The sequence below is a fragment of the Stegastes partitus genome, unplaced genomic scaffold (genome assembly GCF_000690725.1).
Source record: "Stegastes partitus isolate 25-593 unplaced genomic scaffold, Stegastes_partitus-1.0.2 Scaffold1395, whole genome shotgun sequence".
NCBI classification, from domain to species: domain Eukaryota; kingdom Metazoa; phylum Chordata; class Actinopteri; family Pomacentridae; genus Stegastes; species Stegastes partitus.
In genome coordinates this window covers 136,677-150,497 of record NW_007579126.1, presented here as the reverse complement: position 1 = coordinate 150,497, position 13,821 = coordinate 136,677, and the positions used below count along the sequence as shown (strand labels likewise).

At 46.0% G+C, this 13,821-nt stretch overlaps 1 protein-coding gene across 1 annotated transcript in view; it reads right to left on the bottom strand.

The window, feature by feature from the left end:
- Nucleotides 1-731: 731 nt before the first annotated feature.
- The window catches only part of foxo3b (forkhead box O3b), a 45,179-nt gene continuing 32,089 nt past the window's right edge, over nucleotides 732-13,821 (bottom strand). The window contains exons 3-4 of the mRNA XM_008299247.1: nucleotides 4,986-6,438; nucleotides 732-4,160 (exon numbers count right to left, since the gene is read on the bottom strand). Coding sequence (XP_008297469.1) covers nucleotides 5,005-6,438 — 1,434 coding nt within the window. The 3' untranslated portion in view covers nucleotides 732-4,160; nucleotides 4,986-5,004. The remainder of the gene's footprint in view (nucleotides 4,161-4,985; nucleotides 6,439-13,821) is intronic.

Genomic DNA, 13,821 nt, shown 5'->3' with positions numbered 1-13,821 from the left:
GATATTCATGTTGCCATAAAGATTCATTAACAGCAAAGCTTGTAGCTTTATTGAGGTCACCACACTAATGCACACACACACACACACACAGACACACTCTTAAACTTAGTAGTTAATGTAAAATGATCTTCTAATGATAACAGCTTTGACCTCTGACTGTGAGAAAATGTGGCCCATCGGATGTTCTCAGAAAGCAGGAGGAGGGACGAGGCTGTCAGCAGAGCGTGTGATCTCTGTTCAGATCTGGTGTGGAGGCCTGGGGGAGACGTACAAGCCCTCGTGCCTGACTCTTCCCCCTCTCCCCTTCCCTTTATGTTTCGCAACAACGGAGGAAAAGTACCCAGCCCAGTGTCAGGTATCAGAGGGTTGCTGTACGTCTGCTCTCGTTTAATGCGGCCTTTCACAAAACAAACATTGTGCAAGAGGACTTCCAAGAACTTGAGCAGAACATGGAGTTGTTTTGCGGTCTAGATCCCTGCAGACTGACACAAGGAAGAGATTTATGTTCTGCAGGGAGTGTGAGGTTAAATTTGTTCGTGCACAAGTGAACCAACACACACACACACACACACACACACTTGTGAATTAACAGCACATGGAAGGCAAGCGAGAGCTGCGACTTTTTCACATTTTCCTTCCTCCGTCGAAAATTCCTCTCCTGGCAAAACGAGCTGCTAGCAGCAGATCTGCTCTTCAACAGACAAGAATGAGTGAAGACCAAGACACGGGGAGAGTGTGGAGCCTCACCAAGCTTTATTTACATGCGCACCATTTCTTATACAAACTAGATTAAAATTCAAAATGGAATACACAGGAAAAATACCCACTAACATCAAGTCGAGAAGAAGCAAGATTAATAAAGGGCGAAGTTTGAAGGGGAAAAGCTCAGAGGGCGTTTGGAGGGAGCTGGCCTGGGCTTCTCAGCGAGGATGGAAGGATTCAAGAGAAGATAATAAAAAGGAAACGTCCAAGAGGTGATTAAGGTATCTAGTGGTATGTCTCTATTTAGTTTTTTTTGTTGCTTTTCTGAACTTTAAAACAGCTTGTGCTGTGCTGCAGGTGTGTGTGTGTGTGTGTGTGTGTGTGTGTGTGTGTGTTGGACACGAGCAGGTTTCACGTGAGCCTGAATGAAGCACCGAGTGGCTGCGTGGACGGCCTGGTTCAGCTGTAAACTATCTGCCTGAAGAGCATTTCACACTGAATGTACAAAATGTTAGGAACGCCTTTCTGTGACTGAGATCTGCAGCTGATCAGGGATCAATAACCCCTCTGTAAATAGAAGAGGATTACGGCGTGCCCTGACTTCACCTTGTCAGTCTTCTTCACAGGATAAGTCCAGTAATATTTAGTACAGTCGGTGCAGATGACTTGAAGCGCTCAGCGGCTCAGGTGATGGCTCAGGATCCCGCCGCCCCCCCAGACCCTGTCAAACCAAGTGACGGATCGTGTTTTGGAAATATCAGATGGAAATTCCAGCTCGCTGTCAGATGACACTTCTACCACGTCAGAGTTCTCACAAGCGGCTCACTGAGAGCACCGGGACGTGAACCTGCTCCAGGTGGAATAAATCAAGTGTGAAGCTGAGGAACGTCCTTTAAAGAGGCTCTGCATTGACGTGCAAAACACACACACACACACACACACACACGCTCACGTAATAATAAAAGCGGGAGGATGGCGCGAGTGCACCTCGGTCGGCCCTGATTTTAAAAATAGGAACAGAGTGTGTGTGTTCAGGTTCTAAAAAGGCCCGGTTCTGTCTCCGAGTCACGATCTGTGGAGGGACGGCACCACTGGAGGGGGGGAGGGGGGTACAGCTAGCTCATGCACTAACAGCACGGTAGATCATTCTAGCCAACCATGCACACTCCCGCTCCTCCGCCTCAAAGTGATATACGCAAATCTGTACACTATCATACACAGCAGGGAACACACGTTCACGTCGCTGCCCCGAACCGGGACGGGGCACCAGGGCGTCCAGATTTATACGATTTCAAAATCTGGTCCAACAATGAAATCTGTGGTAACAGTGTTCCCTCCGAGCCAGCGCGCAACCTTCACCTTCAGAGGTATCACAAAATCCAAGGGTCAAGTACTACATGAGTATATAAGGACATACAGCGAGTAAATATGCATTTCACACAATTCATGATGCATAAATACATACATGCATACAGTCGGCTGTGCTGTATGCACCGTGAGGGATTACACATCCTCGTGGATTAAATTCAACTGAAATGAACTCCATAGATTAACACACATCGACATGTAGTCAGGAGATACAGGAAGTCACCTGCAGGAGCACCAGGCGTGTCCATGAGGGCATGTGTGTGTATGTGCATCACAAGTCCAACGAGAGGAGAACAAAAAAAACAACAAAACAATGTCAGCAAAACCAAAAAACAACCTAACAGACTGCGTGAAGTAATCATCCTGACGTCTGTCTTCCTTCCTCCTCTTCATCTCCACTGCCAAAAGTTCACAGGTTACAAGTTCACAAACACAAAGCATTGCCTTTTCATTATTATTATTATTATTTTTTAAGCAAGAAATGTTAAAATACCATTCGAATGTGACTTGATGTTTGTTAAACGGGAAGCCTCCCTTTTCCCCCCTGAGTGATTCTGTATATGCATAACAAGCCCCACGAGCTCGAGACGAGAAAACAGCAGAGCTTCAATACACATCCCTGCTGTTGTTTTTCTATCTGTGAGTGTAATATATATATATATATATATACGTGTGTGTGTGTGTGTGTGTGTGTGTGTGTGTGTGCTGTGATTTGGCTGCCAGCATATCCTACTGTTTGTTTCAAGTAATTTGGCAATATACAGAGATAGCTTATTGTTATACTCAAGAAACAAATGGCTTCTAGAGGAATGAGCCTAAAAACCCTGCTCCCCCTGCCGTCTTCAACCTGGCCGTGCTACAAGTGGCTAGAGCTCTGGGCTTCTGCAGGTCATGGGTAAAAACAGAGGAAAACAAAACACAAACAGAACCAACAAAATGCACGGCTTGCTCTCAGGACAGGATCAACACTGTTCGTATAGCACCTGTTATGGTGTGGAAATGTTCACAACCCTCGGACACAGGTATTCAGTTTGGCTACATCATATGCTGTGATAAAAATGACCTCCACAGAACTCACCAAAGCTAAGAAAACTAAGACAGACAAGATGTTTCCTTGAACGTCCCACTGCCCTGCGCTGTACAAGGATCCATCCAGGACAACTCTTCTTCTAGGCTTTTGTCTTTTTTTTTCTTTTTTCTTTGTTTTTTACAGTTTGCTATACACAAGGATAAATCATGTCGTAGTATTCAGCTAATTGTAATAAAACCCTCAATATGCTGAAGTTAATTTAAATTCAAGCAATTTATAATAAGGAAACAGCGAGTGCATGGCGTTGAACTGAGGAATTCAGGATGTGACCACCGGGTCGACGTGCCGGTCGGCCGGTGTGTGTGTCTGCTGTATGCCGGCCGCTCAGTGAGTTCAAACTCTTCGCTTTCATCGCTTCATTTCACCAAAAAAACACCAAATTCTTTCTGTACAGACGTGTATGATCCAGAAACAAGTATGATAACAACAGAAAATCCAAAAAACAAACACAGAACATTTAAAATCACTAAGAACAGAAGGAATTCTTGTTTTTTTTCTTTTCAACAGAACACATCCCAGGAAACCACTGGATCAGATTTACACCACATCACTTCTCCATTTTTGTTGTTTTTTTGTTTTTTTACACTTTTGTCTCTTTTTTTTGTCGCCTTCGACGGGAACAACTGCACCGTGCACTCCTTCTGTATTTGCTTGATCTCCAGTCCTTGTATTCCACCTGAAACCCCCTCTGATAAGCAGACTCTCTTTGATATCAACAGACTGGGTGTCAAAGGAAAATTGCATAATTCTAAGATTTGTGAGTTTGTCGTGATTGTTTCTTTCGTCGGTGTTTCACAGGAGGCTTTGAGGGCTGATGTGCAGCATCTCTAGAGTCTGTTGGATCGTTCACGGTTCACCAGTGTGGGAGCGAAGGTAAAGCTCTCAGGAGGAAGTCTTCTTCTGTAAACACAGGGTTTGTATATTACATTGTGCTGATGGCAGGTTTGGCAAAAAAAGGATGTTGTGTGTCTGATCTTCTCTTGCACCGCACAGTTCAGACCTGGAGACAGAAAACAGACATTATATGAAGGAGTTGGAGGATTCGTGCTGTGATTTGAAGCAGAACAATCGTCTCTAGTTTTGGTTTCAAGTCAAACATTTGAACTACAGTCAGTACCGGACCCTTTATTAAGTGGACTGGTTATCGGCCGGGTGTCACCAATCCACGGTACCTCCAGGTTCCTGTTCAGTTTGGGTTTTTGAAGCTTAAAGGTAAAACTAAAAGTGCAGCAGCAGGCCTTTACAGTCAAATCCAAAGTGGAGTTTGATGTTTCCAAAGTTTTACTGCATGTTTTTTTTATTTTAATGTAAAAATCCAGCATCCACTGTCTCACTAAAAACATTAGGCAGCTTGAGTTAGAAAATTCCTGGAAAGCGATCTTGTTGAGCAGGACAGAATGATGAAGCAACGCAGAGCTGAAGTGGTTTCATACAGAAATTCAAACGTTTGTAATTTTGTTCTGTGAAGTCTTTTCATTTCTGAGAACAGCGCTGACTTGGATTAGTGTTTATTATCGTCCATTAAAGCATCTCCTTGTTTGTTTTCAGCTCTGACAGCACCAGTAACTCTTCAGCGTGAACCCTACTGCGTGTATTAGACGACGGTTGTACGGCGACGCACAGAAACCTTCTGAACAGAAACAGAAACATTCCACAAACCTACAAGTGGTTTCTAGTCACGCTCTCACATCACCTTAAACACAAGTTCTACACACAAACCTTTAGAGATTTTACATTTAAAACTGCACAAGTATCCCAGTTCCTGTGCCTGTACTCGGCTCACCTTTGGCTCATGACAATTCACACAACACTCAGAAATACAAACCTGCTTTGCAGCGAGCCCCTCAGCCGGGCACCCAGCTCTGAGAGGTCTGCTTGGTGCTTGTGAAGTTGCCGACTCCGTTCATGTTGGCCAGAGAGTCAAAGTTAAAATCCAGGCCGTCTGCATCCATCAGCTCGTTCCTGATGATGGAGTCCATGTCGCACTCCAGGCTGCCGTTGAACATGTCCAAGTCCAGATCTGTGGGGAAACGGTCCTGACAGATCCCTCCGCTGCTGCTAACTGTTCCGTTCAGGAAGATTGAGGTGTCGATCTGCATGGACGAAGACCCGTTTCCTCCCAAGGGTGAGAGCAGGAGCTGCTGTTTGGCGTTAGCCAGCGCGTTAGCCTCGTTGGCTAGGTTCAGGCCTCCGTTTATAGACCTCTGGTTGTGGTTGTTACTTTGCAGGAGCTGGCTGCTCTGAAGTCCTCCGGTGGTCCCAAAGGTCATGACGGGATCGTTGCGGAGCATGAGGCCGCGGCGTGAGTTCTGGGAAATGACGGCTGCCGCGCTGGCCTGTGACATCAGCGGGTCAGACTGGGTCATCATGACGTCGCTGTGGTTGTGGCTGTCGGAGTTGAGCAGGTCTTGTAGTGTCTGGCTGCCGAAGCGGGACATGCTGATGCTGGAGAAGGACGTCTGCTTGTTCTCCTGGATGGTCTGCATGGGGGACGGACGCAGAGAGGAGCTCGCTGCGTGAGGGCCGAAGATGGAGTTACTGTAGCCGTTACTTCCCCCATTAGAAGAAGAATTGGAGGGTTGAGAGGAAGTGGAGGAAGGCGAGCCGATCCCGTTGGGTTTGGACCCAAAACTGAACCCTGAGGAACCATTCGATGTGACCTGGCTGGAAGTGGTTGGCACCAAGTTGATGTTGTCCAGCAGCTCGTCCATCAGGTCGTCTGTGAGTCCGTCATTCAGGTTCATTGTACCTGCCAGGTCCGCCAGGCGGGGCAGCTCAGTCGGCACAGCTTTCCCACCATTGTTCGTGGCATTCCCAGGAGACAGCGCTCTGCCAGGACTGGAGTAGAGCATCGGCGAGAGAGGAGGCTCGTCGTCGGGCACCTCGTCTAGCTCGGGATTGGCCAGAATGGGCGAGAGGCGGCCGCTCAGTGTGCTGGCGTTGGAGTTAGTGCGAGAGCGGAAGTCTGTCCAGGCATCCAGCTCCTCGCTGCTGCGTGACGTTGGGCTTCCAGGCCACTTGGAGAGACCTGACGGACTGTCTCCACCACCTTCACCAGCTGCAGCTGCAGCCTGCAGGGCGGCCTTCTTCTTGGCAGCGCGGCCGCGGGCAGACTTAGTGTACTTGTTGCTGTTGTCCATGGAGACCGCCCGGCGCCGTGGAGCCTTGCCACCCTTCCCTCCCTCTGGGTTGATCATCCACCAGGAACTCTTTCCTGTTCCCTCGTTCTGGACTCGGATGAAGCGGCTGTGGAGGGAGAGGTTGTGCCGGATGGAGTTCTGTAACACAGAAGAGAGAAAGAGGCTGCATTGAGTGCTGAGTGCTAAATCCTTTTGGAACAATTACTCAAACTAAGACTGTCATCAGTATTGATTTGTTGTATTCATTCTTTCCTTTTGCCGATACAACATTCAATGAATACCTCTCATTAAGTCCAGCAGCAGTGATCCATAAACCACCCACTGCCACTGATTCTGCAGCGATGTAAACAGTTGCTCTCTGTGACTAGACATACAAACAAAGCAAAAAAGCCCATTGTTTCAATTGTTCATCCACTAAATATAGACAGACTCACATTAACGTGGAGCGGCACTTAGCGCTGATGTCTGCATTGTTCCCGCTGCAGCTTTGTGTTGTGGGTACAGAAGAGAAAAGAGACACAGTGGTCTATAATCAAGCGTCTCCTCGATGATGAATGACGCGTACAAAAAGCCTCTGTGTGTCCGATCATGTGTGTTTCTGTGAGCCTCGGCTGCTTCGTATTGATCAGCTCTGAGCTGATTTATTGTGAGCGCCCAAAAGGCTCATTGTGGAGGGAACTGCTGCACATGACAGCCTTTGCTAATGATCAAGAGTTTTATTCACGACACAGAGGATGCACGCACACATTAAAGGCCCAAAGTGCAAAATAACAACAACCACTGGTTGCTCCGCTGCTGTTTACTCTGTTTACATGTGTAGTTATCAGACGGACGTTTGTAGCAACGAATGTCAAAGTCAGTCTGTTGTCTGGTCACATGTGTGGCTCCAGCTGAGATATCTCAGCAACTGCTGGATGGATTTTGAACGTACACATTCATGGTGATCAGAGGATGAAACCTGCTGACTTCTACCAACATCTGACCGGTGCTGTAGGAGCGCTGATGCTCCTTTGCCCAATGCGTTGACTGAACACCTGCACATCCAGCGTCTGTCCCATCACACTGAGCTGATTGGTCAATGTTAGCAGTGTTTTAATAAGCTCAGAATTCAGACAGCTGCATGTTTGCATTCAGATCTAAAAGAGAGAAACTTCAAGAACTTTTTCATCACAGTTCAAACCTCAGACACCTGAGGTGACGATCATACTGGCAGAAGAACTAGAAGACAGTGAAACCAACCAGCGGCAGGTTGGGTGATATTCAAACCGCAAGACAAAGAAGCTAATTCTGTTTTGTGAAACTATGATAGTGTTTAAACAGGAGCGGGCCTCGTAGGCTGCTGTGTGTTGTTATGGGCGTCGGTTCACTACAGAGCTCGTTTACACTAATTGATTAGTGCAGGTTAAACGAAGGGTTGCATGATGGAAGCTCTGCTGGTGCACTGACTCAGGACTTAAAATTCAAACTACACTCGATGCGTAAATTACACCCATGCACACGTCCATCTGCACACACCCCCCCCCCGCGCACACACACACACACACACACACACACACACACACACACACACACACACTTGCAGCCATCTGGTTACTTAAGCAGAAACCCTTCATGGTTGTTATATGACAGCGTGATGATGATACACAAACGTTTAGACAACGTCCACGCTCTCGGATTTCAACAGGACGCGATTATGAGCCTTCATAAATGTTAAGGAAATCATTACAGCCTCTCTGACTTGGCTCTAGCATTGATTACACTTCCTTCTTTTTCTTCTCGCGCCCCACAATCCACCGAAGGCCTGGTTGGATGCTTTATTTTGCCTTTCCGCGCCCCCTCCCTCCTCTCACGCAGTTTCTGTTGTTTCACAAACACACAGCTCTTATGGGCCTTGAGGGACTCTGGGGCTATGCTATATCCTCCCATATAAACAACCCCACCGCCATCCACAACACGCACACATTCTTCCTCTCTCCGTTTTCCCTCCCATGTATATTTTTACTCCCCCGAAACAGAACAGATTTCTGGGTTGAAACCAGCAGAGCACCAACATTTCGGAGTTTTTGTGGGAATCACAATATTGTTTTCCACGAAGCCGTCCCGTCTTTCCCGGGCAACAGTTTACAGACAATTTGGTTTGGACTGTTATTCTGGTCAGAGGCACAGAGCGCAGGTTTAAGGTTTCTGAACGCTACGCTGGCAGAGCGAGGAGCTCTGGGGCCAGACTGAACCTACGACCCTCCGTCAGAGTGTGTGTTCCAGCATGTGTGTGTGTGTGTGTGTGTGTGTGTGTGTGTGTGTGTGTGTGTGTGTGTGTGTGTCTTAGCAAAGCTCTTGAATGTTTCGTAACGGCTTTTTTTTTGTGTGCAAAAGTTGTTTCTGTAGGATGGTGGTGCTTTTTTCAGTCCCAAAATGAACGTTGTGTGTGAACGTACAGAAGTGTGTGTGTGTGTGTGTGTGTGTGTGTGTGTGTGTGTGTGAGCATTCTGTGCAATGAGGTAAGATGAGAAGAAATACCAGGGAGACCAGTGTTTATCCTCTGCCAGCATCTCTCGAGGAATGACGTAACGCTGTTTTATTACAGAACATTTTACAAACACACACACACACACACACACACACACACACACACACACACTGGAGCTAAACGTTTCCAGCTGCCAGGAAGATGTAAATAACGGGAGAGGACAAACTTTGTGAAGGGAAAACAGAAACTTTTCATGGAATGAATGAGAGGAGAATGAATGGAATGTGAGTTTCATTCTCCCACTGCTGTAAACATTCACCTGCCATCTCCTGACACTCCATCAATCCTTCTCCCTTCACCTCGTCCTACATCCCCTGATCCCCGTACCACCACCACCACCTCCTCCTCCTCCACCACCTCCTCCACCTCCGACAACACCGCTTGTCTAATGCTTCTCTTTTCCGTGCCACTACTCGTATCCCTCAAATGTCAGATGAGGTATTTCATAACTGTGTGTGATGGAGGAGCGGTAACAGGAAGCGGGACATCTGCAGCCGGAGCACGGACAGCGATGAAAAGAAAAGAAAATCCGGTGCCAAGCCAAGGTGAGAGTGAGTGATGGTGAGAAGAAAAAGGTAGTGAGAAGATGGCGATTGGAGGATGAAAGAAGCCAAACTGTGTGTGATGTACGGGGAGCCGTAGATCTTCCTCCGTCGTCTTCATCGCTCTTATTCTGGAGCTCTCAAACGTTTCCCAAATAAAACTTCATTCAACTCCACGGAGCAGCACTTGTGGTTCAGTACATGGAAAATATGTTGTTTTATGATTTTGGTGGACTGACCTTTCAAGCATCTTAAACTTTCCTCGCTCCACATGTCACGCAGACATCCAGCCTCTCCTGCAGACCACAGCCTCTCCTTTCTGCCCGTACTGTACTTAATGACACAGCGTGGCATGTCATTGAACTTTCCATGAGTTCATTAAATTCTTTGTGAATAAAAACAACAGCAGCACATCTCCGTGGCTGCTGAGGGCACCAAGCATCAGGAAGAAGTCTCCGAACACACGGAGGGAGTTCATTCTTTTGTCAGAAACAAATCCCAGAGTTCTGGATCTCAAGTCCAAATCCTGTGACTGCCTCTGCCCGTTACACTGACATAGATGTCATAGATGGAGTAAATATGGCGAGGCAGCGTTTTCTTGGAATCCTTTGTTTGTGTTTGTTTATTGTCGTTTTCTTTTAAACGTGACTCTTTAGGGCGACGCTGTAGAACCACACAGCGCTGTTTCATGCTGTGTGGTTTGCCGTGTACGTGCCGTGGGTTTGTGTGCCGACATCACGGTGTGAGTGGGACACTGTTCGCTCACTGCTGTGGCTCCTCTGGGGTATTCCCAAAGCCCATTAATAAAAACAGCTCAGTGAGGCAGCAGCTCTGATTCATGGCTCCTACGATGCAGCCACAGCTAGAGCTAAACAACACACACACACACACACACACATATATACATACAGTAACACAGCTTGCAGCGGAAACCTTCCAAAGCACAATGACACTGCTGACACCATCCAGCTCATTTAGGGATTTGAAAAAAAAAAACAGTCTCTCTGTCTCAATCTTATTTCATGCAAACCTCTGAGACTTGGATTTATGCACGAGGGCCTCGTCTCACAGGCAGAGGAGTTAGCAGGCTCACTGTGAATTTAACCTTGGATCTAGGAAACTGTCCTTTAAAGACATCGTTTGACATGTAGGGATAAGTGCTTTTGGTTTTTTTTAGCTGGGAGTTACTTAGTCGGATGAATATCTGCTATATGTCGGTTAAATGTGATGCTGCTTCCAGCAGACGGTGAGATTCAGTGAGTGGAACCAGGAGACATCCATCCTCGATGCAACAACGAGATTAAATCAAAGGAATATAATATGTTCACATTCTGAGTCCCAGGACCTGCTATCCTTAAAGAAAGTGCCTAAATTACACCATTCATCAGAGCCAGAAACTGTCAGAACAGAAGTAATCATGTGATGATCAACATTTCCCACGGTGCCTGAACCACTCACCTGTGATTTAACATTTTCATCAAAATCACTTAATTCTAGTGAATGTAATAAGTGTTTGCTCTAATCGGATTAAAAACAAAAAAAAAAGGATAAAAATTCAGGGAATTTTCAGCTGAACTTGTTTACACTCGCAAACTGTTGCTTCAGGGTTTTTAATTATTTATTTAAACACATTTTCCTAAAATAAATAATCAAAGAAATATTTTAAGTGGTCACTTTATGGATTCTCCGTTTTGTTAAGTTAATATCACAGAAAAATGTATTAATTTGCACGTACACTAAAAAAAACAAGGTCAAAGCTGGACATAAAGTCAATATAAAAAAATCTCAATTATTAGTAATAAAACGGTAAAATTATATTGTTTTAATACATATAAATCAGTTAAAATGATTATTATTCAGCAGATATTTGATGTTATTTTCAGTATTTTAACCAGTTTTTTTTCTGGCTCCCTTGTTGCCAAATTTTTTAAATGTTTTTTTTCATCAACAGTGTTTTTAAAATCAGATTATTTTCTATTATTTCCACTGAACACGTGAGCTACACCTGACTGGAGTCGACCGCTCTTTGCCGCGTCGCTAAGTGGACTCGATCCATTTGATCTGATACCAAACGAAACGTTCTCGCTGTTTCTGCTTCCTGTGACCGGCTGGATGTTTCAGAAAGCTTTAGAAAGGTTTAGACGTCAACTGTTCATGAGACCGGTTATCCAGGTTCACCAGCGCCGCATTCATCACGGCAGCTAACTGAGAGTAGCCTCTGACAAAGCTGAACTGGCTTTGTGAGACAGACCCAGCTGTGTGTGTGTGTGTGTGTGTGTGTGTGTGTGTGTGTGTGTGCACCAGCTGCAGTCGGAGCTCAGGAACACAGAGGCCTTTTTGTCCGTCAGCAACATGTGGGAACAATTAATCACTGTCAGCAACCACGCTAGGAATCTCTCTCCCTCCTTTCTCTCAATCTTCTCATTGCTGAAGGTGTGTAGGTGAACTCATATTTGCATTTATGTAAATCTGAGCGAGGAGGGCGCGTGCACGCTGGAAAAACGTAAGGAAGCCTTTTATGGACACTTTAAGTCCAGGCAGGGAATTAGACAACGTATGAGAAACACTGCATGCTGCAAATGTACAGAAACTCAGATCAGAATGTAATTAAGAGGTGGACTTCTCTGATTGGTCGGGATGATTCTAAGGGTGCTTTCTTATTGGTTGTATCTGTCCCGGCTCCAGCGCTGCTGATTGGTGGAGTGAAATTGGTTGATGTAGCCAGGCAGTACAGAACAGGGAGGGTCTACACGGTGTTGCAAGCGTATTTCATCACCCAGCGACAGCACGGATCTCAACTCCAGCGGATGAACTGGGTCAGTTTCACTTTGCCGTGTTCCTGCGCTCTGAGAGAAGCAGCGAGCGGTGGACACGGACGCCACTTATTGGCTGTTGAACAGGTGACATCGGAGCGAGGAGCGAGCGCCTCGTGCTTTGTGTCGCAGGACAGAGTTGAGTCAGAGGGCTACGGTGTCACCGAGTCAGGAGACGGCACCGAGTCAAAGGTCAGAGCGCTCTGAGGTCGCAGCCCTCGCCTCATACGCACTAGCCCCGCCCCTTTAACCCCGCTTCTGCCGCTGTGATTGGACTGCGACCTGAGCCTCACACCTCCGGTATATTTAACCACCTGCTGGCACACTGTGGATGTGTGCTGGAGTCCAGGCCAAACATAAGCACACCTTATCAGGCATTATGTAAACCAGCACTGATCTGAGGCTCATGTCAACAGTTGCTGCTGCTGCTGCTGGGTCAGTCAGACAAGCAGAACCACGCTCGTTAGCTTCTAAGATGAGAGACTGACGAGTGGTTGGTATTGAAATAATGGTTGTTTTAAGTTGTGTTTATATAATGTGAATAAAGACGACCAGTGTGCTGCTGGCTGACGGGTAGTTACAGCAACACATGATTCCTCATCCATCAGGTTCAATGCATTTAAGTTGCTGCGTTTGCTGTTTGAAGTCCCAAAACTAAACACTTGATGGGAATTCACTTCTTTCCTTTACAGTTAAAGGACGGCTGATAAAAAGCAGAACATAACTTTTAATGACTAAAAGCTAAAGTTGGACTAATTTGATTATTTGAGGAGTTCATTTGCAAAAACACATAACTCCACCATCTCCACGAACCTTCATAAACCCACGTTTCCATCGTCTACCTGAGACAACATCAATCAAGTTATCTCTGCTTGTGTCACATCCACTCAGCTTCAGTTTGATGGACATCATCTCAAGCAAACAACAAAGAAATACTTTTTCTGAAAATCTATAAAAATGCAGTTATCTGTTTTTACAAATGAACTCTTTAATTTATTTTACAAATCTTAAAACACGACATATTTCCCAGGTCCTGAAAAACACACGGTGGCTCTACGAACAACAGACATTTCACACTCACAGGTTTGTGATGAGTTTGCTGTCTGCTCGGCGTGGACACGGCCTGCGGTTCAGCCCGGTCCAGCTGAAAGGTCTGAACGTCTGTCACATGAGAGTCACTGATGCCTTCTCAGTTACGCCGAGGAACACAGAACTTTATTTTATTTTATTTTTACAGAATCTGGTTAAACTAATTATTTTTGACGTATAACATAAAATGATTTTGAATTTTTTCAAATTTTTTTACACGCGATTAGTTCAGGGATCCCCAGAAAGTTGGAAATTTCAGTGATTCTTTCCTTCAGTTTCTGGCTCTGATAAACGGTGCAATTTTACTTTTTAAAGTGCAGTTTTTCTAAATATAATATACACAAATGGGAGAGCAGGGAAAGTGCAGCGAGGTGGCGCTGAGCAGAGGTGCAGACGACACGCAGGGCTTTGACACGTATAAGGCGGTTTATAAATAAACTGTCCGGCTGGTCTGTGCTAACGCTGCCGAGAGAGGACGGTTATTTATACTGTGACCCTACACACACACACACACACACACACACACACACACACACACACACACACACAC